The 27,666-nt window shown below is 39.0% G+C and overlaps 1 protein-coding gene across 1 annotated transcript in view; it reads right to left on the bottom strand.

Moving 5' to 3' along the window:
* PHLPP2 (PH domain and leucine rich repeat protein phosphatase 2) overlaps positions 1 to 27,666 on the bottom strand; it is a 77,233-nt gene that overhangs the window by 14,030 nt on the left and 35,537 nt on the right. The window contains exons 4-13 of the mRNA XM_072817734.1: positions 25,947 to 26,137; positions 19,075 to 19,200; positions 17,624 to 17,778; positions 15,282 to 15,428; positions 14,669 to 14,899; positions 13,246 to 13,448; positions 9,954 to 10,014; positions 6,384 to 6,479; positions 3,958 to 4,113; positions 1,343 to 1,543 (exon numbers count right to left, since the gene is read on the bottom strand). Of these exons, the coding sequence (XP_072673835.1) occupies positions 1,343 to 1,543; positions 3,958 to 4,113; positions 6,384 to 6,479; positions 9,954 to 10,014; positions 13,246 to 13,448; positions 14,669 to 14,899; positions 15,282 to 15,428; positions 17,624 to 17,778; positions 19,075 to 19,200; positions 25,947 to 26,137 (1,567 nt within the window). The remainder of the gene's footprint in view (positions 1 to 1,342; positions 1,544 to 3,957; positions 4,114 to 6,383; positions 6,480 to 9,953; positions 10,015 to 13,245; positions 13,449 to 14,668; positions 14,900 to 15,281; positions 15,429 to 17,623; positions 17,779 to 19,074; positions 19,201 to 25,946; positions 26,138 to 27,666) is intronic.

The raw sequence follows: 27,666 nt of genomic DNA, 5'->3' as shown, positions 1-27,666 counted from the left end.
TCTAACCTATTTTCATAATCTTTGATGTTTTAAAGTTTTGTATCAGTCTGCTTTTAATGCTTCCAGTAAGAATGTCATCAGATTAGGAGGAATTCATCAGCTCCAGGGCATTCCATCTGTGATCTCCCAAAAGCTTCATAAAACCAATGATTTGTCACTGTCTGTTGTTTCCCCTTTACAGGAACATATCTGAGGCCAATGGAATTTATCTGATAGGATTTCAAGAATCTGAATCATGCTGAAATTAAGATTCTGCCTACACATTAAAAGCCACCGTTCAAATTCTTTGAAGGAAGCAATCCAGTTTATCCTGCTTGTTTTCTATATAAGGTCCAAATACCTCATTTCATAAACATTAACAAAATTATCATCTTTATAAATTTTTCTAAGTTTATCACATTTCTAAGAAGATCTGTAAAATAAAATTAGAATCAAAATATAGTTTTGTTTTCAAATTATATCAAACATATAGTTTCAAATTATAGCAATCATAATATAATTTTATATGACATGTATAATTTCATTCAAATTATGTCAAATATCATTTCCCTATAGTCTTCATTTTCTAAAACATCACTTTTAATGACTACTTTCATGGTTTAGATGGATTCTTCTGACATTAAATTTTCCAAAAAAATTTTTTTAATCAAATGTATTTTGGAAGATACTTATTTCTCCACTGACACTGTTTAAAACTTTGACAGTATTAAATTTCTCTCTTATGTTTTCTTATAGGTATAGTGTAACTACTAGTAGTTAACTACTATTCACCTCTTTCTCCAGGAAGGCCAACCCCAGCCCTAGGCCCTGTGCAGTGCAGCTAGCTACCTTTGTATCTTTAACATTCTGCATTTATTACACTGCACTGTAATTGCCTGTGACTTGTCTATTTCCCCAATTTGACTGTACCTTATTTGAGGACAGAGACTGCTAACCTAACCACCACTGTTTTTCCAGTACTTGACATACAGTAGGTGTTCAAAAACATATATATAATGAATAAATTAATGGACTCAACAGTATATCATAAAACAGTGTTGACAAGGGAAAAGAAAAAATTGTTTTCAAAATGCATTTCTTAAGCTTGTAGTTTTCTAGGCTGAAAATTCTCAGACTATTATTAAATCATTGTAACAAAGAATTAAATGCATTTTAGCTACCATTTCTCTGGTTACTGATAATCAACTGGGTATAGATTTTCTTCATTCAACTAGTGGAATCATAGCACCACCAAGCTGCTCAACATAAAGCAAGAGGATCCAGAAAGAGAACTGTAATGGAGACTGGCAAATGCAGATTTCATGCTGTGTATCCGAAATGACCAGTGTCTGCATTTGCTTACCTTGCAGGAAAGGTCTGTAGCTGGTTGTTCGCAAGATGCAAGATTCGCAGGTGCGGGTGCCCCACCAGAACGGGCACACACTGGTCTGTCAGAAGGTTGTTGGTCAGATAGAGCAGCTGCAGAGCACTCAGACTCTCCTCTCCAGCACTAGCAGATGGCAAAGATTCCAGACTGTTTGCAGATGCATTCAAGTATCTGAGACTGACAGAACACATACACAAATCACCATTTCCTTTACGGTTGTTACCATCATACTATCTCAGTACAGGACACTGCCATTTCATACTCCCAAACTTATGACAAGTAATTTCCTCCAGGATTTTTTCTCTAATTGATTCTATCCACCCAACCAAAGTTCCTTTATTCAACTCATGCAATTGAAGCAGAGAGGAAAGAATTCAGGCTTGTTTGTGTTCCCAGGCTTTTGCAGTGGTCTGATTCTAAGCTAGTGTCCTCTTTTACTGTCTACTGTGCACAGAATTGTTGAATGTCATGTTCACTAATATCTCACTTGTGAAGGCACCTTTCAGAAAAGTTTTTGTCTAACTTTAGCAGGATCATATTTATTTAGCCAATCCACTTATAGTCTGCAGACAATAGCATATAGGCTGTTGGCAACTATTTACTATTACAGACATTGTGATGAACAACTTTGTGTCCTTATCTAATTATTCCTTTAGGTTATATTCCCAGATGCAGAATTTGTAGGGTCAAAAGTACATTTATCTTTAAGATTTGTATATATAAATATTATCAAACTGAATCCCAGAAAGGCTATTCCAAGTTATACCTTCCACAAGCATAATATAAGAATGTTTGCTCAATCTTCTGTCAAAGCTAAGTATCATACTTAATACTTCATTTTAATCTCTGCCAATCTAACAGGTAAAATATGGTATGATTTAAAAATTTTGCATAGCATGGTGTTTGGTATATGTGAATATGCTCAATAAAAGATAGCTATTATTATTAACCTTGTGTGCTCTTAAGTCTTCTTAATATTATGTGATTCACATCCCTCATTAGCTTTTTAGCTGTTGAGGGTACTATTTACGTGTGTGTGTGTGTGTGTGTGTGTGTGTCCCAAAAGTGTTCTGGGCAGTTAGTATTAGATTAGTTTCATTGATAGTTTGCTACAGCTACTAAGTAGCTTCGTTACTAAAAATTATAAGGTTATAAACTAATTTTATTCAGGCTATCATTAGAAATAAATGCAGTGAAAAATAAAGAACTACACCTGGCTGGTTCAGTCTGTGGTGTGTGTGACTCTTGATTCTGGGGCTGTGGGTTCAAGCCCCATGTTAGGTATAGAAATTGCTTAAAAATAAAAACTTAAAACACACACACACACACACACACAAAAGGATGCCTGGGTGACTCAGTCTTGATATTGGGGTTGTGGGTTCAATCCTCACATTGGGTGTGGAGATTCCTTAAAATAGTATGTAAAAAAAAAAAAAAATGAAAGAAAGAAAAGTAAAAAGAGAGTGTCTGGGTGGTTCAGATAATTAAGCATCTAATTCTTCATTTCAGCTCAGGTCAGTATCTCAGGGTTGTGAGATAAAGTCCATGCTGGGCATGGAGCCTGCTTAAGATTCTCTCCCTCTGCCCCTAACCCCCCTCTCAAAATTAAAAAGGGGGGGGGGCCTAAAGGCAGTGTTATACATTACTAACAAATACTTGTTAGTTACCAAGTTAAATGTTACTGCATTAAGATCCCGTATAAACTTTCCAAAAAGAAAATTTCCCTCAAATATTTTCTAAAATTTCCAAAGATTCTACTTTTAGGAAAATCCAACCAAGTATATTATACATTAAGAGATACATAAGCTGCCAAAGAACATGCCAGACACCTGTGAGCTACATGCTTTTTGTATATATCCTGTAGTCTTATGTTAAATTACTACTGCTTATCTCTGTTTTCTCCATTTTTAAACTGAAGATAATATTACCTTCTCCCTATTGCAGAAGACTATAATTAAAACTAGTTTTCACTTAATGGTGACATATGCATGAGATAAATCTGGTTATAGGAAGTAATAGGAAGACACACTATCTATTGGTTAATTCACAATGAGAACACAAACACCTTTGGAACAATGTTTCCTTTAAATGCTCAGTTTTCAAACCAGGTAGTAAAAAAACACTGCACATTAAGAATGTAACTTGATGATAGCTTGGTAAACAAAGCAAGAAGCAAAAATAAATTAACTTTAGTGATACGTCTGTCCTCTTTCCCCAAATGCAAAAGCTAAAAATCGCCCAAGAAAGCTTTATCAGAATGCTGTAATTATTTTTTACGAGGCCATGAATGTATTCATTTTTGGAGATGAAAGCCTGTTTGAAATTTCCCAACCTGCTCGAAAACTGTCTATAACATTAAAACTTAAGTATTTGATGGTTATTGCAACTTTTGAGTCAAAGACTATTGCCTCATCCAACAGTGTCATCTTTTATTTCCTATAAATTACTCATATAAGTCAGTCTCCACCCACACACAGTTGGACCAAGAGGCAAACAATGTGAATATAGTTCCAAAGATCACTCCAATGACCAGTCAGTATAGTTGGTTGCACCAATGATTCTCTCCTCTAAATAAACTTGGTGGCACTTACTTTAAGGCCTTGGAGAAGAGAGTATCTGGCAGCCTGGTGAGTAAGTTATGCTGAATATCCAACACTTCCAGAGGGATGTGCTCCACCAGCATGGGCAGGCTCTGCAGCTGGTTGTGTGCCACTGTCAGCTTCCTAAGACTCAAGCTACTAAGGATTCTAAGGGAAACAGTACAAAGAAATAAATGAAAAACTTACTTAAATCATTCTTTCTGAGTCTGTCCTTGGCCACCTCCCTGAAATGAGTAAACTAACAGCAGCATATTCTAGACAGTCTAATCACTGGCAAGCACCTGGGCCAACAGAGCGGCCATGACCATATGCTTATCCACCACCCACCAGGAAGAAGTCATTATAAGGTCATTTTGGGAAAAGGTGACTTTAAAGCAAACAATACAGAAGAGATCTAAACCAAAATGCCATTTCTAGAATAAACTGATTTATTTTTTAAGTCTAGACAGTACCACAAATGCAGTGAGTTTATTAATATACAGTTTATCCTTGAACAACCTGGGTGCGAACTGTGTGGATCCACTTACATGTGCATTTTTTTTCTAACTTCAGTATAGTATTGTAAATGTATTTTCTCTTCCTTACAATATTCTTAATGAGATTTTCTTTCCTCTAGCTTACTTTAAGAATGGAGTATATAATACATATAACATACAAAATATGACTGTTTATGTCATCAGTAAGGCTTCCAGTCAATAGTAGGCTCTTAGTAGTTAAGTTTTGGATTGAGTCAAGTTATATGTGGATTTTTGACTGTGCAGAGGTCAGGACCCATAACCCCCATGTTGTTCAAGGATAACTGTAATTGATGTTAATAAATAACAAAATGTAACAAAATATACCACTTATTTAGTGCTTAAAATGTGCTAGGCCAATTTTACTATTAAGTTCAAAAGGGTTGGGATCCCTGGGTGGCACAGCGGTTTGGCGCCTGCCTTTGGCCCGGGGCGCGATCCTGGAGACCCGGGATCGAATCCCACATCAGGCTCCCGGTGCATGGAGCCTGCTTCTCCCTCTGCCTGTGTCTCTGCCTCTCTGTCTCTCTCTGTGTGACTATCATGAATAAATAAATAAAATCTTTAAAAAAAAAAAAAGTTCAAAAGGGTTAAGGGGCTTTGATTTGCCAACAATCTCACACTGAATGTGAGAAACAGTATGGTCAGGACTTGAACTGAGGTCTGACTCCAAAAGCTGTATTCACAACTTGTACACTGCAAGCCTCTTTTTTTTCTTTTTTTTTAAAGACTCCACTAAGGGACTACACATTTTACATCTCAATGATTTTGAAAATCCCATTCCCTCACCCATAGAACCTTCCTCTCTCCCCCTCACACTCAGAAATCTTACCATCCTATAAAAAGGTCAACTCAAACATGCAAATCTCTCAGAAAGCATTCTATAATTGTTCAAAGTTGGGAACCCTGGGTGGCGCAGCGGTTTAGCGTCTGCCTTTGGCCCAGGGTGCGATCCTGGAGACCCGGGATCGAGTCCCACGTCAGGCTCCCGGTGCATGGAGCCTGCTTCTCCCTCTGCCTATGTCTCTGCCTCTCCCTCTCTCTCTGTGTGACTATCATAAATAAATAAAATAAAAATAAAAAAAAAAAGAAATCTGTAATATAATTGTTCAAAGTTGTAAATTTCTACAACATTTGATTCATACAGTGTAATGATGAAAAATGAAGGCTTTGGAGTAAGAATGACTACATTCAAATGTCAGCTCCCAGCATTTCTAGTCAAGTGTGACCTTGGGCATTACCTAACCATGGCAGGCCCTCATTCCCTCATTTGTAAGATGACCATAAGAGGGTCTATCTAATAGATGGTTAAAGGATTAAGTAAGATAATAAAAGCAAGGTTCTTAGAATACTACTCAGTTCATAATAACTTATCCAATACAAAATATCTATTATCACAATCAGATCCCTGATCTATGCCAGTAACTCTTGTTATGTTTTATCACAGTTATCTGTGCGCAAGTCATCTCAACTATCCACTTACCAGTTCCATGTAGGCTGAGACTGTGGATTAGCCATTACTGTATTCCTTACGGCACTTAACACTGCCGTGCACTCAGTTAAGTACTCAATATTTAACAAACAAATGAATGAAAGTACCTTTGTAAAGCAACCCAAGGGGTGCCTGTATGGCTCAGTCAGTTAAGTGTGACTGTGGCTCAGGTCTTGATCCCAGGGTCCTAGGATTGAGCCCCATGTCAGGATCTCCGCTGGGTGAGGAGTCTGCTTCTCCCTCTGCCTCTGCCCATCACCCTGCTTGGGCTCCCTCTGTCTCTCAAATTCTCAAATAAACAAAATCTTTTTAAAAAGGGGGGGGGGCGCAACCCAAATCTAGGAAAATAATTGCACACACATACATGCAAATACACGTAAGACTACATACATACGTTAACATACACATACCTCATGGGAACTTCTGTCAGAAGATTATAGCTCACATCTAATACTTCCATCTTCTTTGCTTCACAGGCCCAGTCAGGGACACATTCTAGCAGATTTCTAAGAAAATAATTAAAAGGTATTGCTGAAGATGACAAGTTGAACTCATTTCACTGGTCTGTAATGTATGTTAGCCAGCCCGTGAGCTCCTTGAAGGCAGGAGCACTCTCCCTAAGGCATCCCTAGCATACTACCTAGAATACAGCAAGTGCTCAATGAATGTTGTTGACAGGCAGAGAGAGACAAACATACAAACATGTAATAGTATATTGGATCAATTATGCTACTCACTCAAAGAAGACACAGAGGTGTTACGCAGTAAGGAAAGCATGGAGTAGAGAGATGGCATGAGGAAAGACAATGAAAGCAGGGGCATTTTAAACAAACTTTCAGAGACAAGTAGGATTGGCACAGGTAATGAATGCCTGAAGGAGAAGAGAAGGAAATTGTGGAGAAAATGAACCAAGTGAACACAGGTGAGGAAGCAGGGACAAAAGGTGAGTGGTGGCAGAGTCTACAAGCCATTCATAACGTGAGCCCAGCCATTTAGTAGGGCACCAATCGGGCAGATACTTAGCAAAAGCAATTCTACATTCAGATGCTACTTAGCTTTGCTAAGGCTCAAGGTGTCTACTGATCAACAGATTACACAAGGCAGGAAAAAGCAGGCACTGAAGCAGGGGATGCAAAGAGGCTGTTAAGACAGCCTCGTGAAGGGACCACCTTGCCTGACATGGATCAGGGCCAGCTCCCCAAGAAATATGACATCTAGGTTAGAATCTGAAGAATGCTGTCCAATGACCCAAGATGAGGAAGACATACTGAGGAGGAGGTGACAACATGAGCTAGGGTAGAAACAAGAAAAGAAATGGCTTGGTGGGGCAGCCCTGGTGGCGCAGCGGTTTAGTGCTGCCTGCAGCCTGGGGTGTGATCCTGGAGACCTGGGATCGAGTCCCATGTCGGGCTCCCTTCATGGAGCCTGCTTCTCCCTCTGCCTGTGTCTCTGCCTCTCTCTCTCTCATTCTGTGTCTCTCATGAATAAATAAATAAAATCTTAAAAAAAAAAAAAAAGAAATGGCTTGGTGTATATGAGGAATAATAAACAGTCTGGTGATACCAGAGCAGCACATATGGAGCCAAAGGTAAAAAAACAACCTGGAAAGACCTAAAGACCTAAATCATGTCTATAAGGGTGTGACTGTATCCTGCAGGTATACCGGGATCACCGAAGGAGTTTGTAAGCAGTGGGAAGACTTGGTCAGTTTTGCATTTTCAACAGCTCACTCTGTGGATACCCAGAGGTCTGCCTGAGGTGTTTATATTAGTAAAAGAAAGCTGTTACGGAATTCTAGCCACAAAATGATATGGGCTTCAAAGGGGGGTAATTAATACACATGGAAGGGAGGGGAGGGATTTCAGAAATCCCTAGGAAGCAAATATCAAACAACTTGGAGATGAATCAGATGGGAGTAGAGCAGAGGGAAGAATAAAAATGACATTTAGGCTTCTTGCCTAGACAGCCAGGGAGAAAATCATATCCAGAGAAAGGACTGGTAGGCTCCAAATGAGGTTGAAAATTTGAGTCACGAGTGGTGTCCATCTGATAACGACTATCTTACAATAATGCCCAACGCTGAAACAGACACAAGACATCAAGCAAAGCTAGGGTTGGAGGAGTGGATAAGGAATTTCATTCTGCACATGTTTGAGGTACTTGGAGACCGGCAGGCCAAAAATGCCTAATGCAAAACTGGACACGTGGGTCTGAGGCTAGAAGAAGAGGTCTGGGCTGGTGACCCAGGTGATGCTGGTGCTGAAGTGTAGCTAAAATCACTGGACCAAATGAGACCGTCGAATGAAATGTAGTAGGCAAGGACAGACCAGAATAAGTGACCTGTAAAAGGCTGGCTGAGGAAGAAGAGTATGCGAGAGACAACAGTGGTAGGAGAAGCAATAAAAAAAAAAAAAAAAAAAAAAAAAAGATGGTATTAGCCAGTTGAGGAAAAAGCATGCTTAAAGAAAAGAGATCAAGATCAACACTATCAATATAGAAAAGTTCCATATGAGAGGGTCAAAAGCAAGCTGTGATGGGATAAACAAATGGAAACTGAGCCAACACTGAAAATACTGAGAAACTAGGACAAAAAGGAAATGAGAAGAATGAGGTAGTACCTCAAGGGGCTGCAAAATAAAGCAAACTCTGTCAAGACAGAAGAGGTGTGAGTGTACGTAGACTGAGAAAAAGGAAGACCCTGACCATACAGGAGAGAAAGTGAGAACTCACAGAGCAAGATCTGGAGCAGGGCAGGGGATGCCACCCTGAGCCCAGAGGCAGGATTGGACTTCCCAGAGGAAAGAAGCTGAGAATGGATATGGATCTACATGCAAGGTGGTAGGAAGCTGAGCAACGTGGAGCAGATGCTTAATTAAGACACTAGAAGGAGCTGACAAAAGAAAAGACTGATAAGCTCCACATGAGGATGGAAACTGATTTACAGGGGTGTCCATATGATTATCCTTAGCAAGGATCAAGCCCAGAGGAGAAGATCAATCTTAGTATTGACCCATGCTGGGGTTTTGTGGGGAAGATATGAAAGAAATCTAGAACAGCTTAATAATCATGGTAACAGGGATGCCTGGGTGGCTCAGTGGTTGAGCGTCTGCCTTTTGGCTCAGGGAGTGATCCTGGGGACCAGAAATCGGGTCCTGCAAAGGGCTCCAGGCGGGGAGCCTGCTTCCCCCTCTGCCTATGTCTCTCATGAATAAATAAAATCTTTTTAAAAAATAATAATCATGCTAACAGAGTAACAACAACAAAAAGAAACCTGGCTACAACAGTTAGTATTTCCTGGAAGACTATTTTATGCCAAACACCATGCTAATACTTTGCATTTATTACCCCATTTAATCTTTATAATAACCCTGACCATATAGGACCCTTTCTCTTTTCTACCTTTCTATAATCACAGCATCTAATAAGCTACCCTGTAACTGCTTATTTGAGTCAAACTCTTCATTAGGCCATAAAACTCAACCACTGAATCCCAAATGTCCAAGAGTATTAAAAAAGGAGGAAAGAAAGCAAACCTCAGTTATCTTTGTCCTGACCACCAAAGGAACTAATAAAATCCTGAATATAATTAGTATCTCTCCAACCATCAGACCAACACAGGTCATAAGAATACCCCAAAAATTAAGAGAATAAAATTAAAAAAAAAAAAAAAAGAATTATCTGATTTCAGTCAGCAGAAAGGAAATCACTGCCATGAAGGAGATAAAAGGACTTTGTTTGCATCTCATTCTAATTCCCCAGACTTTAAGAATGAGTAATTCACAGGCACCTTTCTGTTTCAAGAAGACCCTTCCTGAAATAGATGGTACAGTATTCTTCTACTCATCCTTTCTCCCTTCTCCAGGCTATCCAAATATTTCAATGTATTTAGATCTCTTCTACCTCAAAATTACCGAAGTATCCATAACCATCTCTTAAATATTAAGAATCAAACAGGCACCATTCTCATGAGACACACTCACCGGGAAAGTTCTAGAGAAGTGAGTTGACTGGGTACTGGATAGACATTCACTGCTGTCAGCCCTAATCAAAAAACAAATAGGTGTTAGTGACACTCTCCAAAGAAGAAAGTAACTGAGAGTAAACAAGGGCAGAGTGGTTCAGTGAGATCACCAGGAGGAACACTGACTGATGTCATCTACTGAGATGAACTGAAGACAAAAACCTGGGTAGCTCAAGATGACTAACTTTACCAGATCCTGATCTGAAAACCAAATAAAACAACTAATTGAAGGATTCTGTGTACTGGTCTAGATTCACCCCAGCTCAAGCAGTTGTTAAATGTTGGCAGTGACTACGAAGCTTTCAAACTTAAAAAAAATAATAAATAAAATAAAATAAAATAAAATAAAATAAAATAAAATAAAATAAAATAACAATTGGATTTTTACTGGCAAATCTTACCTTTGAAATAAAGTAAAACATAAATACAGAAAAGTGCAAAAATCTTAAGTGTATAGATGAACAAATTTTTACAAACAGAACACTGTGCAGTTACCAGTACCCAGATGAAGCAACAGAGTGTTACCAGCTGCTCCCGAGTCCCCCCTTACCATCACTTCCTAGCTGGGCAACCCCGCCCTGACTCCCAATACCACAACCACCTTTGCCTCCCTATATAAATACAGTCTGCATACTGTTCTGCCTGGCTTTATTCACTCCACACTGTGATTGTGAGATTTGGTTATAGACTACACATGGCTGTAGTTCATTCATTCTCATGGCGATATCAAATTTTTTATGTAAATATACCACAATTTATTTAACCATTTTAGAGTTGGTGAGCACTCAAGTCTTTTCCAGTTTGGGGTTACTCTGAATACTGACTGCTTCCATGAACGTTTTTTGTCCATGTCTTTTGTGGATTAATATAATCAGCATTTATCTGAAGTATAAACTAGGAGAGAGAGAGTGTGGATAATTCCACGGTTTTCCAAAGCAGTTGTACCGATTTATACTCTCCACAGCAGACAGTGGTGTTGTCAGTCATTTCCATTCTAGTCAGTCTGGTGGGTGTGCAGTGGCATCACGCTGGGGTTTTAATGTGCATGTCCTTTTCCTACATTAACTGATCACTTGGATAACCTCTTTTGCGAGGCTGAGTTCTTTACTTCTGAGGCATCAGAGCTGCAAGTGTTGGTGTGAACTCTCCCAGGTTGTAGAACTTACGGATTCTTCCTTCCCATCCACAGTGGCTAACTTCAAACAAGCCCCATTTAGTGCAGTCCTGTGAGGGAATCTCAGCTCCCAAATACAGCGGGTACCAATGAGGCCTTTTCTAACAGGCCACTCATTCAGGTTCTCTAGATACTTTAGAATAGAGAAGGGGCCTGATAACAGATATTTACATGACAAAAGACTGACCACCACCTCACAGTAATACCTATAAACAGCACGCGGTGACCTTCAGCTTTAACACTGTTTTGATCTAAGCAATTATTCTAAGCTACAATTTGAAACTTCTCTAGCATGATAAAAGACAATGAAAAGTTCTTAACTTTTATCCTAATAATATATTTTAGAGATATTGAAGAGAATAAAAAAATGAACATTCTTTCAACTCATCACCCAGCTTTTAACAAATCTTCACGTTCTGCCTTATATGCTTCAGAATTTTTTAATTAAAATATTGCACATACCAAGAGGTAAACATCATCCTGAATATGATTTTCATCCTTCCCATGGGTTCTCTTAAACTGTTATGGCATACATATAGCTAAGGAAATAACATTTCTGTGTGTTGGAATATTTGATACAACTATCTTGGTGTACATAAAATTATGCTTTTTTCCCCCTCACAAAATGTTTCTAAGATTTATCCATATTAATACACAAAGCTTGGATCCCTGGGTGGCGCAGCGGTTTGGCGCCTGCCTTTGGCCCAGGGCGTGATCCTGGAGACCCGGGATCGAATCCCACATCAGGCTCCCGGTGCATGGAGCCTGCTTCTCCCTCTGCCTATGTCTCTGCCTCTCTCTCTCTCTCTCTCTCTCTGTGACTATCATAAATAAATAAAAAATTTTAAAAAATTAAAAAAAAATACACAAAGCTTTAGGGCATTCATTTCCATTGCTGTGCAATATTCTATTGTATAAATGTGTCACTGTTTAGTTTACAAATCTTCCTATCAATAGTCGTATTTTTTCTTATTTTTTTTTTTTAGCACAAGTAACAACACTGCGATAAACATTCCTCTACACATCACTTTATGCACATGCGAGCGTGCCCGGGAGACATCCCAAACGGAGGAACTGGTAGAACATGAGCTCCATCCATCTTTGACTTTTCCTAACACTAATTGCTCTCCAAAATGAGTTGACCTACTGACCCTCTCTCATTGACAATGTAGGAGAGCTGCTTTTCCACATCTTCAGTAGCACTCAGCATTATTTTTTTAAAAATTGATGAGTATACAGTGGCATTATCAAAATTTGCATTTCTCTGACACTTAATGATATCAAACATCTTTCCCCATCCCTTCCTTAAACAGAGAAAAAGTAATCACAATTTCCTTGGTAAGTATGCTCCATAAAAAGAATGGCCCCAACAGATATGGGGACTTTTATACTGAGAAATACTTCTGGAGCAAATCACTACTGAAATAAGGGGCTTCTCTTAGAACTGAGGCTGCACAATATTTTTGTCTAGAGATGAGCAAAGGTTTTCTGTAAAGGTATAAACATATAGTAAATATTTTAGGCTTTGCAGGCCCTCCGATCTCTCTTACAGCTACTCCATTCTGCCATGGTCTCGTGAGATCAGTAATATATAAAGAAATGACTGTGGGTATTATTTCAATCAAATTTTATTCACTGGTATTTGAATTTCACAGAACTTTTCCAAGACCAAATCATTCTTTTGATTTTTGTTAACCCTACCCTAAAAAAAAAATGTAAAAACCCATTCCTCAAGGGCCAGGTGGAAGGCCAGATCTAGCCCCTGGGCTGTTGTTTGTCAACCCTTGTTTTAGACTATTATTGATACTCTATTTTGAACATGCTTGCCCTCCCTCCTACCCCTTGTTATTTTGCAAAATGCTTCTTATCATGCTCACTTGGCGAATCTGGAGATGTCTTTTTATGCATGTCTCAACCATTTGAATGCTGACAGCAAGCTTAAAAGACAAAGCTGATCTCAATGAGCCTCAAATCACACTTTGCAGAGTGGCTGAGCAAAACCACAGATGCCACTGTTCTTAGAAAGCTCTGGCGAGAGCTACAAAAGAAAAAACAGGAGGCTGGAAGGAGAACTCACTGTTGGAACTGGCGTAGAGAGTCCGAAGGGAGAAGCCACTGAGTGTCAGCTCTCTCAGCTGGTTCCGCTCACAGTGCAGCTGCTCCAAGCTACACAAGGAGCTAAGATCTAAGTCAGCTAGTTGATTGTCCCGCAAATCCATGTGGGTGATGTACTTATTTCCCTCCAGATTTTCAGTAACCACAGTTTTCAAAAGGTTCATCCTTAAATATTCAGAAATAAAGAGATCATAAGAAATAAATTCTACTAAATACACTTACCAAAAGAAAAATAGGAATGATTCCCTTCTTTCCTAAACAACTCGAAAAGTTCACTATTAGCTTCACTTTGCAAGGTATTACATAATCACAGCCAACTCTACCTTGAGTTCTTTGTTTATAAACTTAGACAATCCAGACTTGCAAATACAAATACAAATTAAATAAAGAGAAAGGGAAAAGGGACCATGCTTACAAGTTGTTGGTTAAAAACTTAAATCCAAATACTTAAGTTAGGCAGGGGCGAAGAAGCAGGCCAAAGGAACAAGAAGATGAACATAAGCTTTTAGGTTAGGGAGTAGCAAAGCAGTCATGGTGTATCATGTGGAGAACAGGAGGAAGCAGCCATATTTTCTCCCGTTGCTCAGCCTACTCTTTCTTATGCTAAGATTTACTTTACGCTTATTAATGGAAGGGAAAATAATCTGTATCTATATGGAAATGTTCAAGGGCAAATTACAGAGTATGGCTTCTTGGTTCTCTACTTTACTTATAGAGAACAGGCATGTTCTCATTCCCCTGTATTTCAGTACATTTTTCTGTGACTGTTTCTTTACAAGGAATGTCAATGGCTTAGTGTAAATGATAGAACACTATGCATATGTGTCTTTTACCAGCTTTCTTTAGGAAAACATTATAACTAGAAAATAAAAACTATAAAAAATTCATAGCAAAACCTTTAACATTCTAATTGCAATACAACAGATATCAAGAAGAAACCCAAAGATTCAATAGAAAAATGGTCAGGTTTAAGGAAAAATACAAACTACCAATGAGCATATTAAAAAGATGCTCAACCTCACTCATAAATAAATGCTGATTAAAATAAAACACTGTTTTCTCCTAGGACACTGACACAACAAGGAAAAATACTGCTAAAATCCAACATTGGCAAGGACGAGAAGAAATGGGAATTCTATAAAATGTTACTGGGAGGGTAAGTCAGAACAACCTACGTCAAAGGTAATGTGAAAGTCTCTATCATGTGGTACACCTACCTTACTCATAGTGTCTCTGCTACTGAGTAAAAAATGAAGCTTTACTACAGTTTGGAAAACATACACTGTTCTAAAATCCATATGTTTTAGAGGAATCTTAGTAAAGAGAAAACATAAAAGACCATCAGAGGTCGATTTAAAGGAAGACATGGTGGAGAATGGCCTCACCTTAAATCCACATGTCTGATATGGCTCATCCTGTTCAGCACCCCAAGGTTTAGGACTTTCAGGCAATTTCCTGCCATAACCACTTTATCTAACATAGTGAGCTTCCCATAAACTTCAGGTATTTGACTAAAGTTGTTGAAGGAAATTCCCAGGGAAGAAAGCTGTTGCAGATTTCCCAATTCTTCAGGTAAAGTTGTCAGAAAGTTGCCATCAAGACAGAGGGTTTGAAGACTGTGGAAGAAAACAGAACCACACTTTGTGAAAGCTTTTAATCGGAATGGACAGAACTAGAGGGATGGACTCTGATTTATGTCACTAATTCATTAATGAATGAATCCAATAATGATAAAATACCCTATCTACAGAGACTCAACGACACACATCACTGATATGGATGGTCCCTCCAACATCAAAAATTGTCAAAGCTTCTACTGTTGAAACTGAGGAACTAACTGGTCACTCGTGCAAGCAAGTAACAACTGCTGACTAGAATCCTCATAATTACATGATTTATTTCACTGCAAGAGCTCATGCAACTACATGCATTCCAAATCCCAGACAAGCTCCTTACTCTGCAAGTAAAACACCAGCCCAACAGAAGTCAGACACTTACTTTAGCAGACTGCCAATCTGACTCGGCAGGTCGTGAAATCCATTACAGGAGAGGTTGAGCTCAGTCAGGGTAGAAATCTCACATAACAATACAGGAAACAACCCAAGTTTGTTGTGGGACAAATTCAGCCCCTTCAGCTGAGAAAATCTAAAAAGCAAACACACAAATTCTAGTACTAAATGAAAATGCCATCTGTTTTAAACGTCCACTGTAGAATTTGTTTTACAAATATCTATTGAGCACTCACTACACGCCAAACATTGTGCACAGCACAGAATGTGGAAATGCCTAACAGAGAGGCTCCATACCAACAAGGAAATCGGGTCTAGGGCAGTGGAGTTCTTCTCTCCTCTCTTTAAAAAGGCACAAAATCTTAAAGAAAATTCATGCTGGTATAATTATATCAAGTCATATCATCTTTGAAATCGCTTCACCAAATTTCTACATATAAAATAAAAGACCTTAGAACTTACAAATACATGAAATGGAGTTTTACTGTAATATGATCTCATAGAGAACATGAAATAGTAACTTTTAGTGCTTCTGCTTCATTCCTGAAGGAAAAGTATACTGTCTTACTCAGAGACAGTATCATCATACACTGGATCCACAGGAATCACTCCGGGAATTTTACTTAGGAGTATTACACTAATGATTAAACTAGTGCAAGAGGGTAAGGCTGAAGTGGTGTTCTCCACGATGATGATATGTACCACCTGCTTCTAGAATGGAGTCATTGGTACCTCATTCTAATGCTCCTTTTTCAAATTTACAAATTTTGATTTCCAATTTTCCTGACCTTGAGTACTGATTGTTCCTTTGGCTTGGTGCCTTGACTTCGGAATTCCTAATCCAACCCTCAAATTAGATTAACCCCATTTCCATAGTCACTCAGAAGAAAATGCTAGAAACCCACTTCTTTAAAATTATAGCTTGTGTTGTTTTTATATACCAATAATTATTCTAGAAATATCGGTTATTAAGTAAAATATGTAACTTTAATGTGTATTAACCTTTTTTTTAAAAAAAGATTTTGTTTATTCATGAGAGACACACAGAGAGGGGGAGAGAGAGAGATTGAGAGAGAGAGAAAGAGAGAGGCAGAGACACAAGCAGAGGGAGAAGCAGGTTCTACGCAGGGAGTCTGATGTGGGATTTAATCCTGGGACTCCAGGATCATGCCCTGGGCCAAAGGCAGGTGTTAAACCGCTGAACCACCCAGGGATCCCTGTATTAACCTTCTTAGAAAGATCTTATTTATTTATTTCAGAGAGTGAGCAAGCAAGAGCAAGCACGAGTGGGAAAGGGGCAGAGGGAGAGGTACAGGAACAAGCAGGCTCCCCACTGACTGCAGAGCCTGACACAGGGCTGGCTCCCAGGACACAGAGATCATGACCTGAGTTGGTCAGAACCTTAATCGACTGGGTCATCCAGGCACCCCATGATGTGTATTATCTTTTTAATCACCATTTAATTTGAATGCTTTAATTTCCAACTTCTCTTCCGCTCACAGGAAGCCCACACAATTACTTCAAATATTAATTCACTTCCATCTACTTTTAAAGGGAGGGGGGGAGGTAAGGTGGGTGGAAGGTAGGAAGGGGGAATATATTCTAACAAAGAAATTGGAAAATAGGGATGCCCGGGTGGTTCAGCGGTTTGGCACCTGCCTTCAGCCCAGGGCATGATCCTGGGAACCCAAGATCGAGTCCCACATGGAGCTCCCTGCATGGAGCCTGTTTCTCTCTCTGCCTATGTCTGCCTCTTTCTGTGTCTCTCATGAATAAATAAATAAAATCTTAAAAAAAAAAAAAGGAAAATATATGGGCCATAGTCCCTTAGGAGTGAAAGGATTCTTTTATCATAAAAGAAAGGTTTCATAGCTGTCAAAAGGCTTAGAAGTTAGCATTAGCAGGTACACAGGAAAGATAAAAGCTCTGAACTGGGAGTGGAATTCTTAAAATTAGGCCTATTTTCTTTAAGTTATTTAAATTTGACACTTATGATTCAAAAACTTGCCATATACTCAATCTCTCAATTTACCCTGGCTTCAGATCATGCATCAACTGCCAGTGATTTATGTAACAAGAGTAGCCAGATCAACGGCAGCTCAACTTTGCCTCTATAACAGAACATTTGCATCTATCTTCTGTTTCATGGAGGGGAAAGGGAATACTAAATAAAAACTGTATGAATAAAAAAATTTACTTCCTCTTCAAAATGGAGAGGAAATTTTCAAATATATATGACGGTAAACATGCTCACTTCCAGGTACACATGACTAAGACAATGATCACAACTTGGTTTGAGTAAGTTAGTCTGGAAACCCATTCTCCTCATACCTGTACAGAGTGTCAAGGCCCCCTGGTCTTTCCAACTGCATGAAGTTGTGTCGCAAATTGAGGTAGGTGATATCTTGACTGTAGAAGAGATGCTCAGGAACCTCCTCAAGGCTGTAACATGAGAGGTCAACAGTGCTGATTCGCTGGGACACCACCTGAATACAGTCAAAGACAAGAGCCATCTGAGCTAGCACCAAATGTCTCTCATCCAGCACAGGAACAAATAACATTTACACAAAAAGGTGGTAATTTTAAAAATTGGAAAGAGAAATAGGTAATGACATCTAATTATTCATTTATAAAAATCCGTTTCTGTTTTTCCTAAAACCATAACCTGCATGAAACACACAATGGTGTAAGTTACAGTGCCTATAAGTAAAAACTCAAAAAATACAAATCATAAAAATGGAAAGTTAACATTTCACCCAAGAAGTTGACAGCATTCAAAATAACTACACAAAACTTTGGGAGGCAGTGTCATTTTGAAAGCCATGGCCTTCTGTATCCACACGACTCTGCTACTTACTAGTGCAGTTTCTGCATCTGGTGTGAGGATAAAATTAAATAATCCAGCATACAGTACATTGCTCAGTATGCAAAAGATGCTCAAAAAATATTAACTTCTCTTTGTAAGGTCAACAGAATGGAATGGCTACTTAAAATTGAGACTAGTTTTATTTTGAAGAGATTTTATTACCACTACAATATATGTACAGAAAATTCAATAAAACCAAAACAAGTTTTTATTTCTATAACGGCATGCTTATAAAAGATGGGTTGTGAAAATTGGTCTAAAAATCAAACAAAATAACACTGGAAAAGTCATTCATGTTTTATGGCATCTCATTACACAAAATGATCCTTTATGTAACTATTTAGCTCCAAAAGGAAAAATGTGCTAAAATTCTGCAAAGATAGCTAGGATAACAAGAGAATTTGAAAGTGCAACATAATTTTAGAGCACTTCATCTTTAAAGATTAAAAAAGCAGAAATGATGTTGAAAAGCTAATCATCCTCAGCATACAGAACAATGCTTTGTGACAGGAGCACAGGTCACATCCCATGATAAGTCCAAATTTAAAGGGGTTCGTCACAGCTATGCTAAATAAATACAGGCTGAGAAGCACGAGGCTAGGAATGATGAAATGGCTCTATCACTGACCACAGTGGTTCAGGCAGTCAATTCATTCAAGACCCCATATTCTTATCACAGAGATGGAGGAAAGGTAAATGTACCTGGAAACACTTTTAAAAGCTTTTTGTACTACGCAAATATAAATAATTAGGACCTGTGGATTTCCATTATTTCAGCCATTACATACTTACAGGGACCTAAAGTAAGATATATAAAAATTATATTTCACACTCTTGGGAGTGAGTTCTGTTTCAAAATACATTTCTACTGGACTTTCACATTCTCCCCACAACAAGATGTCTGACAGCTTATCACCTTGGATGCCTGTCGCTGCCATCTCTGGCACTCAGCCAGAGTCTCAAAGCTGACATGATAGGTCTGAGCTTGGGCTCCAGCTGAGCTGAATGCGAGGGAATGCTGCCGCCGCTTCACTTCTTCTACCTGAAGAGGAGGAGGGAAGAAAACCAGAACCAAGAAAAAAAATCCTAGTTAGAGAGCAAAGGACAAGACAATTTTTTAAAATAGGCAAAAGATGTTAATAGACATTTCTCCAAAGAAGATTGAGAAATGGCCAGTAATGACAAGAAATGATGTTCAACATCACTACTTATTAGATAAATGCCAATCAAAACTGAAAGATACCACATCACATTTGCTAGGATAGACAGAATTTAAAATAGTAAACAACAAAAGTTAGATGACAAGTATTAGCAAGTTATGTGGAGAAACGGGATCCTCCATACACAGCAGTGGGAATGTAAAACGGTGCAGCTACTTTGGAAAACAGTCTGGTAATTCCCCAAAGGGTTAAACATAGAGTTACCATGTGACCTAGAATTCCACTCCTAGATATATACTCAAGAGAACTGAAAACATACACCCACACAAAAACTTGTACACAAATTAGAGCAGCAATTTCCTAATAGCCCAAAGGTGGAAACAAACCAATGTCCATCCATCAACAGGTAAATATACATACAAAATGTGGTATATTCAAACAATGGAATATTACTTAGCCATCAACAGAAGATACTGATGCACACTATTATATTAACACATGTGAACTTGAAAAGATTATGTGAAGTGAAAGTCACAAAGAACAGTATACTGTGATTTCATATATATGACATATCCAGAGTCAGCAAATCTGTGTAGACAGGAAGTAGATGGATGACCAGGTGCCTCAGGGCTGGGGAAAAAATGGGGGAGATGATGGCTAAGGAGAGCAGGCTTTCTCTTCAGGATCATGAAAGTATTCTAAAATTGATTGTGGTGATGGTCACAAAGCTCTATGAATAGACTAAAAGCCACTGAATTGTACCCTTTAAAAAAGCAAATTATACGGTATATAAATTACGTCTCAATAAAGCTGTTTAGAAAAAGCAAAGGCATACTTAGCAAGTATGTCAAAGCAACAGAACTCGGGGCATACTCATAAATGTAAATGTATTTATTAATTCTTCTGTAAGTCACAACATAATCTCAATTTGATAATTAAATATTTGTTGTGTGGATACATTCTACTGTTCTGTGTGCTGGAAACAGGCAGGGGAAAAACAACACCCCTGCCCTTGGTGGAGTTTGTATTTGAGAATAAACAAACACTCTAACACCAAAACAGTGACATAATGTAGCATAACATATGAGTAATCTCAAGAAAAAGAAAACAGGGGAAAGGCTTGGAGAATAGGGCAGTCATGGAAGGACTCACTGAGATAACACGTGAACAAAGATGCTAAGGGGGTCGGGGTGGAAAGCTCCTGGGCAAGGAACATTCCATGCACAGCAGCAGCAAGCGTAAGTCCCTGTGATGCAAGGCCTCATGCCACATTTCAGAACACAAGAGTCTCTAGACCCACGTGGCAAGAGCCAAAGTCTCCACTGCAAAAGGAAGACAGTTCCAACCCTCTCCACCCATACTGCAGTGCCATGGAGGTAGCTGCCTACCTGCAGAGTGCCCTGGTCTGCTCTTTGCACTCCTTTCCTCTCTTACTTAGCGCTGGGCTAGATGTCATTTTTTACTTCCTCCAGGGCTGAAGTAGAAGGGGAGGAATGACAGGAAAGATAAAAGCTCTGCTTGTCTTGTTCTTACTAGACAAGCAGAGTCATAACCTGACTTCACAGATCTGGCCCTAGCAGATTTTAAATGGAGGCTTTTCCTCAACAGGTCTTTTTAAGGGTTCTTTTGGTCACCCCCACCCTAATCCAAACAACAATGGCTTCTCACTTACAGATCCCTTGACCTGGCTAATGCATGCTATTCCAGCAGTTGACTACTCCCTCCTCAGACATGAAGGAATCCTGTAGTCCACTGACAGCCTGTCCTCAAGGGAAGTCTATTTCCCCTTCAAGATGGACCTACTAGACAAGTTCTAAGAGAATCCACCCACTGGCCTTTTTTCTCTCAACCCATCTGGGTCACATACTAACAAACCCAAGGAGCACACAATGATCCCAATGGTGAGCTAGGCTCTTAGGCTACCTGGCTGCTCTGGTGACAGACTCATGTCTTGGCCTCAAGACTTCTTGGTCAGAGGGCAGGATACCAATCCACTATGGTCCCCTTACTTCAGGGTACCCATATTTAGCTCTCATGAGTTCTGCTGAAACCTCTTTCACTAGACTGAAGAAAAAGGCAGAAACCTCCTCCATTTCCCATTGAGGTGGCTATAGGGATTCATAGCACAATAGTTGTTCTCTTCAAAGCATTTCTCCCCCCAAATCCAACAACCCAATTCACATAGCTTTGATGAAGATGAAGTCTTTATAGTTATGGAACCACTTACATCTTTGTCTGACATCTCACTTTGATATGTCCTAACTATTGAATCTTGGTGAGTCAGCTGCAAACTTCCAAATTATACTCATAAATCATTAGGTTTCTGGTGCCAAGTAAAGACTGAATCAAATAGCAGAAACAAAACAATTTAAGCAGAAAAGATCCCAATAAGACGACCTGGGTGGCTCTGTCAGTGAAGCATCTGACTTTGGGGATCCCTGGGTGGCTCGGTGGTTTAGTGCCTGCCTTTGGCCCAGGGCATGATCCTGGGGTCCCGGGATCAAGTCCTGTATCAGGCTCCCTGCATGGAGCCTGCTTCTCCCTCTGCCTGTGTCTCTGCCTGTGTCTCTGCCTCTCTCCTCTCCCTCTCTCTCTCATAAATAAATAAATAAAATCTTAAAAAAAGAAAAAAAAATATCTGAATTTGGCTCAGGTCATGATATCACCAGGGTCCTGAGATGGAGCCCTACTTTGGACTTCGTGTTCAGCAAGGAGTCTGCTTGTCCCTCTCCCTCTGTCTCTCCCCACCACTCTTGCATGCTCATGCTTTTTCTCCAATAAATAAAATCTTAAAAAAAAGAAAAGATCCCAATAAAATTAAATAATATTCATAACATTCAATTGCAATGCTCACAATAGGAATATTTTGTATTAGTAATAAATCATGCAAATCAGTGTCAAAATAAAGGATCTTATTGAAATGAAGAACAGATACTAATGACTGTTTTAGAACAATCTTTTAAATATTTTACTATGGGATATTTGACACAGAAAAATATACTCATAAAATCAAATACTGAGAAAGGTTTGTAAATCTGAGATTCTCTTTCTGCCTTTCCCTCTGCTTCCCCCCACTCCCGCCCTTGCACTCACACTCTCTACCTTTCTTTTTCCCTCTTTTGCACACACGTGCTCTAAACTAAATAAATAAATCTTTAAAAAAAAATGCTTTTGAGATTCATCCTTATTTTGATGTATATCAGCAGTTTATTCCTTTTTATTGCTCAGTAATATTCCATTGTGTGGAATGTGCCACATTTGTTTATCATTTTCACCAGTAGTCAATGAACATATGGTTTTTGACAACTGAATAAAGCTGCTATGAACATTCACTTAAAGTCTTTGTAAAGACAGATGTTCATTTCCCAATACCTATGAGAAATGCTGGGCCATCTGATATGCATATGTTTAAGTTTATAAGAAATGAAAAACTGTTTTCCAAAGTGACTGTACTCCCATCAATGATGTAGGAGCATTCCAGTTGCTCCTCATCTTTGCTAAATTTGGTACTTATCAGTCTTTTGATTTTAGTTATCCTAGCAGTATAGTAGAATCTCTCTGTGATATTGACTTGCATTTCCCTAATGACTCATAATGGTGAGAATCTTCCTATGTACTTACTTGCCATCTGAAGATCTTCACTGGTAAAGGATCTGCTCAACTCTTCTGCCTTTTTACTAGGTTATCTGACTTTGTCTCACTGTGGTATAAAAGTTCTTTATGTATTCTGGAGACAGTCCTTTGTTGCAGATAAACTCTCATTAAAATGTTTTGTATGGAGACATCTGGATGGCTCAGTTAAGTGTCCGCTGTCTGCCTTCCACTCAAGTCATGATCTTGGGGTCCTAAGATCAAGCCCTATGTAGGGCTCCCTGCTCAGCAGGGTGTCTGCTTCTCCTTCTCCCTCTGCCCCTCCCCTGGCCCATGCTCTCTCTCTCCCAAATAAATAAACAAACATCTTTTTTAAAAAATGTTTTGTATGATGTTAATATAACCAATTTTCTTTTGGTTGCTATTTGATTAGCACAATTTTCCCACCATTTCACATTCAATCTTCTAAGTGTTGGGAAGATCTCTTATAACAAGTACTGGGATTTTAAATGACAACTTGACAATCACAATTAGTATGATTACGGATATATTTCGATATGTTCCTGTCACTATAATTTATGATAATTCATCACCTAATCATTTTGTTCCTTTCTCTCCATTCTTTTCCTGCCTTCTTTTAGCATTACAAATTTTTGATATTTTCTTTTCCCATTCTACTTTTAGTGGCTATCCTATAAATTTTTACATTCATACTTAAGGTTTTTTCCTAATAAAGTTAAAAGTTACTTGGTGTTTCTATTCTCTTATTCCAAGACTGTATCACATGTTACTCATTGAACATACCACTACATCTTAAATATCATTCAGGGTAGTTTGAGCATTAGTAGCTTAAATTATATTTAAAATACAAAAGAAAAAAAAATAAAATAAAATACAAAAGAGCTCTTGGGTGGCTCAGTGATTGAGCATCTCCTTTTGGCTCAGGTCGTGGTCCTGGGGTCCTGGGATCAAGTACCACATCGGGCTCCTCACAAGCCTATGTCTCTGCCTCTCTCTGTGTCTCTCATGAATAAATAAAATCATTTAAAATATATAAAAATGATAAAATACAAAAATTTAAACTTTTTACAATCAGTATTAACTTTACCACTATATTTTATCAATATCTGCACTCATCACTGTTTCTTATTTTTTGTACCTTCTCTTTGAATTTCCTTTCCTTTGTTGTATTCTTTTCTTTTTGGGGGGCAGGGGGATATCTTTTTTTTTAACCTATTTTTTTCATTCTATCTTTTAGCCTCCAAGACTGAACCAGGTTCCTGCCCCTGGTTGATACTGGAGTGTGCACATTCATTCAGTGGGGGCTTGTTCACTTCCTGGTCACAAATCTGGTCACAGATCACATAACTGAGTCCTTCCACCTCTCTAGAACCACAGCTAGAACAAGACTTGGTTCCAGTAAGTTTGTTAACAGCAGTTTTGGGGCTGGTTATTCTTTTATTTTTGTTATCTCCAGCATTCCTTTGGGAGCAGAGAATCTACCATTCATCTCCTGTTCAAGGAATAAGCCTAGTCCAGGTTCCTCTCATCAACAGAGGACTTTTAAACCCAAAAACTTATATAAGACTGGCACAACCTTTCAGGCCCAGAACCCAGGAGGCCCTCAGATTCAGACCCACTCACCATGTACATTTCTATTTTATATTCTATAACCTAGCTATGTCTTTTTATATATTTACATTTTGAATATATTTTATCTATATTGCTGTGCATCTGGACCATTTTGGACATCTCAAAGCATAAATTCACTAGGTCACTTTGTCTGGAAGTTTTCTAAAATTCAGACTGTTTTGTGATATTCAACATGGAAAATAAACAAAATGATGTATAGCTTCATATAAATATTAACATATCTGTTTCCAGTCATCTTTCAGTTTGACAGACTTGCAAGTGAACTCTCTGCCTAGGATGGGGAATTCTTTAGCACAGTCCAGAAATAGACTAGAGAGGTCTAGAGAGGTGCTAGAGAGGTGCTTGTGACCACTCCTGACTTTCAATTTTATTCTAATGAGGAAAAAGGAGAAGCTGGAAAGAATCTATTTTGGGGATGGATGTGGCAGGAGGCTACAAGTGGCAGCACTCTATCTGGGTGTAATCAGTGCCTATCTAGCAGTAGAGGCAGAGGTATCAACAAATGGGTTCCACAGCAGAATTTGGGGTATGGACAGACTTTGGACCTCCCAGAAAATCTATGATATAAATAAACTTGTTTTATGTTTAAATTAGCCTGAGTGGGTGGCATGCCTGGGTGGCTCCATCGGTTAATCATCTGACTTGGTTTCAGCTCAGGTCATGATCTCATGGGTCTTGAGGTTGTGAGATCATGAGATTGTGAGATTGAACCCAGCATTGGTTCTGCACTCAGCAGGGAGTCTGCTTCTCTTCTCCCTCTCCCTTTGCCCTCTCCTTGCTTGCACACTCTCTCTAAAATAAATAAATCGTTTAAGTTTTTCTAAAGATTTTATTTATTTATTCATGAGAGACACAGGGAGAGAGAGGCAGAGACATAGGCAGAGGGAGAAGCAGGCTCCCCTATGTGGGACTTGATCTCTGCACCCCAGGATTACGCCCTGAGCTGAAGACAGACACCCAACCACTGAGCTACCCAGGTGTCCCAATAAATGAATCTAAAAAAAAAAAATTTAGGGGCAGCCCGGTGGCTCAGTGGTTTGGCGCCACTTTCAGCCAAGGGCGTGATCCTGGACACCTGGGATCGAGTCCCATGTCGGGCTCCCTGTGTGGAGCCTGCTTCTCCCTCTGCCTGTGTCTCTGGTTCTCTCTCTCTCTCTGTCTCTCATGAGGAAATAAATAAAACCTTAAAAAAAAAAAATTTAGCCTGAGTAGGTTTCTTCTGGTTAAACCTAAGAACTCTAAAAAACAAACTTTATAATGCAATCTTAAATAATATTAATCCTGGCTTCTTTAAAAAGATGTGGGTAAAGTGCTGAAAAGCAAATGTGATTTAAATTAAGAAGATCAAACAAATGAAGAATAATTCATTTTTTATGAGTCTTACCTTTCCCCCAACCAGAGGCAAAATGTGCATCTTTCCAGTCTGACAATCCTTCACTGAGGAAACGATGAGGCAGGTGCCACAGAGAACAACTAGGCGTTCAGCCCACTTATGCAGCTGGGTCTTTCCCTTGCGTACGTTATAGATGCCAGACAGAAGGATTCGATCCAGATGATCCATCTGGCATGGTTTTTCTACAAGAAAAAAGAACTTCAGAAATCACCATTCAAGTAATAGACTCTTGTAAGGAAAAAGAAAGTATTGTGTGTCAACATTCAGCAACCTTGTTTACAGATTTAAGTTATCAAAGCAATATAAATATTACAAAATAAGATCTCAGTCCTAAAATGTTATCCATCACTGAAGTTATACAATGGAAGTACTGTGGATTTAGTGCTAGGGACCAAGATTTTATTTTGGATGCTACTGTTAATTCTTCTTCCAACACAGTCCCACGTACAGAGAAAGGCATAGACTTGGGGGCCAGATATGCAAACCTGAGTTTGAATTCTGGTTCTGACACTTAACTTTGTTTCTCTGAACTACTTAACATAATCACTGAGGTTGACTTTCTTCACTTACAGTTTGGATCATAATACTACTTTAGGGTTTTCTTATTTTAAAAAATTAGGATAATTAATGTAAAGTACTGAGCATAGTTCTAGGTAACAAAAGTCACTGAAAGGGACACCTGGCTGGCTTAGCAATTGAGCGCCTGCCTTCGGCCCAGGGCATGATCCTGGAGTCCCAGGATCGAATCCCACATCAGGCTTCCTGTATGGAGCCTGCTTCTCCCTCTGCCTGTGTCTCTGCCTGCCTGCTCCTCTCTCTCTCTCTCATGAACTAATAACATCTTTTTTTTTTTAAGTACTGAATAAATGACCGTCACTATTGTGATTAGTCTATTCTAGAAGGAAGAAATTAATAAATATGGGAGCTTTCTGGTTCTGTACACATTACTCCATTTTCCTGTTCCTTGTGAGGAAAAGCTTATGGCTGATATTTCAATCCACTATCCCAGTCATGGTGGCAGAGGCTCATATGTGCATTCAAGAGCTGTTTTCTTTTTGTATTTCTTAAAAATCTTTGTAAGGCTGAGATAAAGTGAACAAAACAGCACATGATGACAGAAGACAGGTTCTTGATTAAAGCCCAGCTAAAACCAAACTAACTCTACACAGAAATGAATACGAGCAGCACATTAGTATGAGGTGGTTGGTATAAACAGCAATAAACTGGGAAGGGAGAAAATCACATTGTACTTGATATTATTAGAGAATTGATTACAGAGCCTGGGCATCACGTTGCCCTTTTAGGTATGTTTTCCCATATATGATCTGAGGAAATGGGTTAGATGGCTTCAGAGCTTTCAAACTTTGTACGCGATCACTAGCCCTAGGAGAAAACCAAGTCTCCTTGTATTTAAGGCCAATCCTCTCATCTATATTCCAAACACCACCTTTCTCAGGGAGTTTGGTTCTTCTCTCTTCTCACTCTTCAACTCCACCCTCTTCATTGTTCCTGCCAAAGCTACAAAAACATTTGTGTTTTTTCCCATGCTCTCTGAGGCTCAACTGTGGAATTCCTTTAGTCAGTGACTCCAATTTCTGTGTGCCTAAGACTTACTATGTGAGAACAGTTTAAAATGTGAGACACGGGCAGCCTGGGTGGCCTAGCAGTTTAGTACCGCTTTCAGCCCAGGGCGTGATCCTGAAGACCCGGG

Source organism: Canis lupus, chromosome 3 (genome assembly GCF_048164855.1).
Source record: "Canis lupus baileyi chromosome 3, mCanLup2.hap1, whole genome shotgun sequence".
NCBI classification, from domain to species: Eukaryota; Metazoa; Chordata; class Mammalia; order Carnivora; family Canidae; genus Canis; species Canis lupus.
This window is presented reverse-complemented; position numbering and strand designations above follow the sequence as displayed.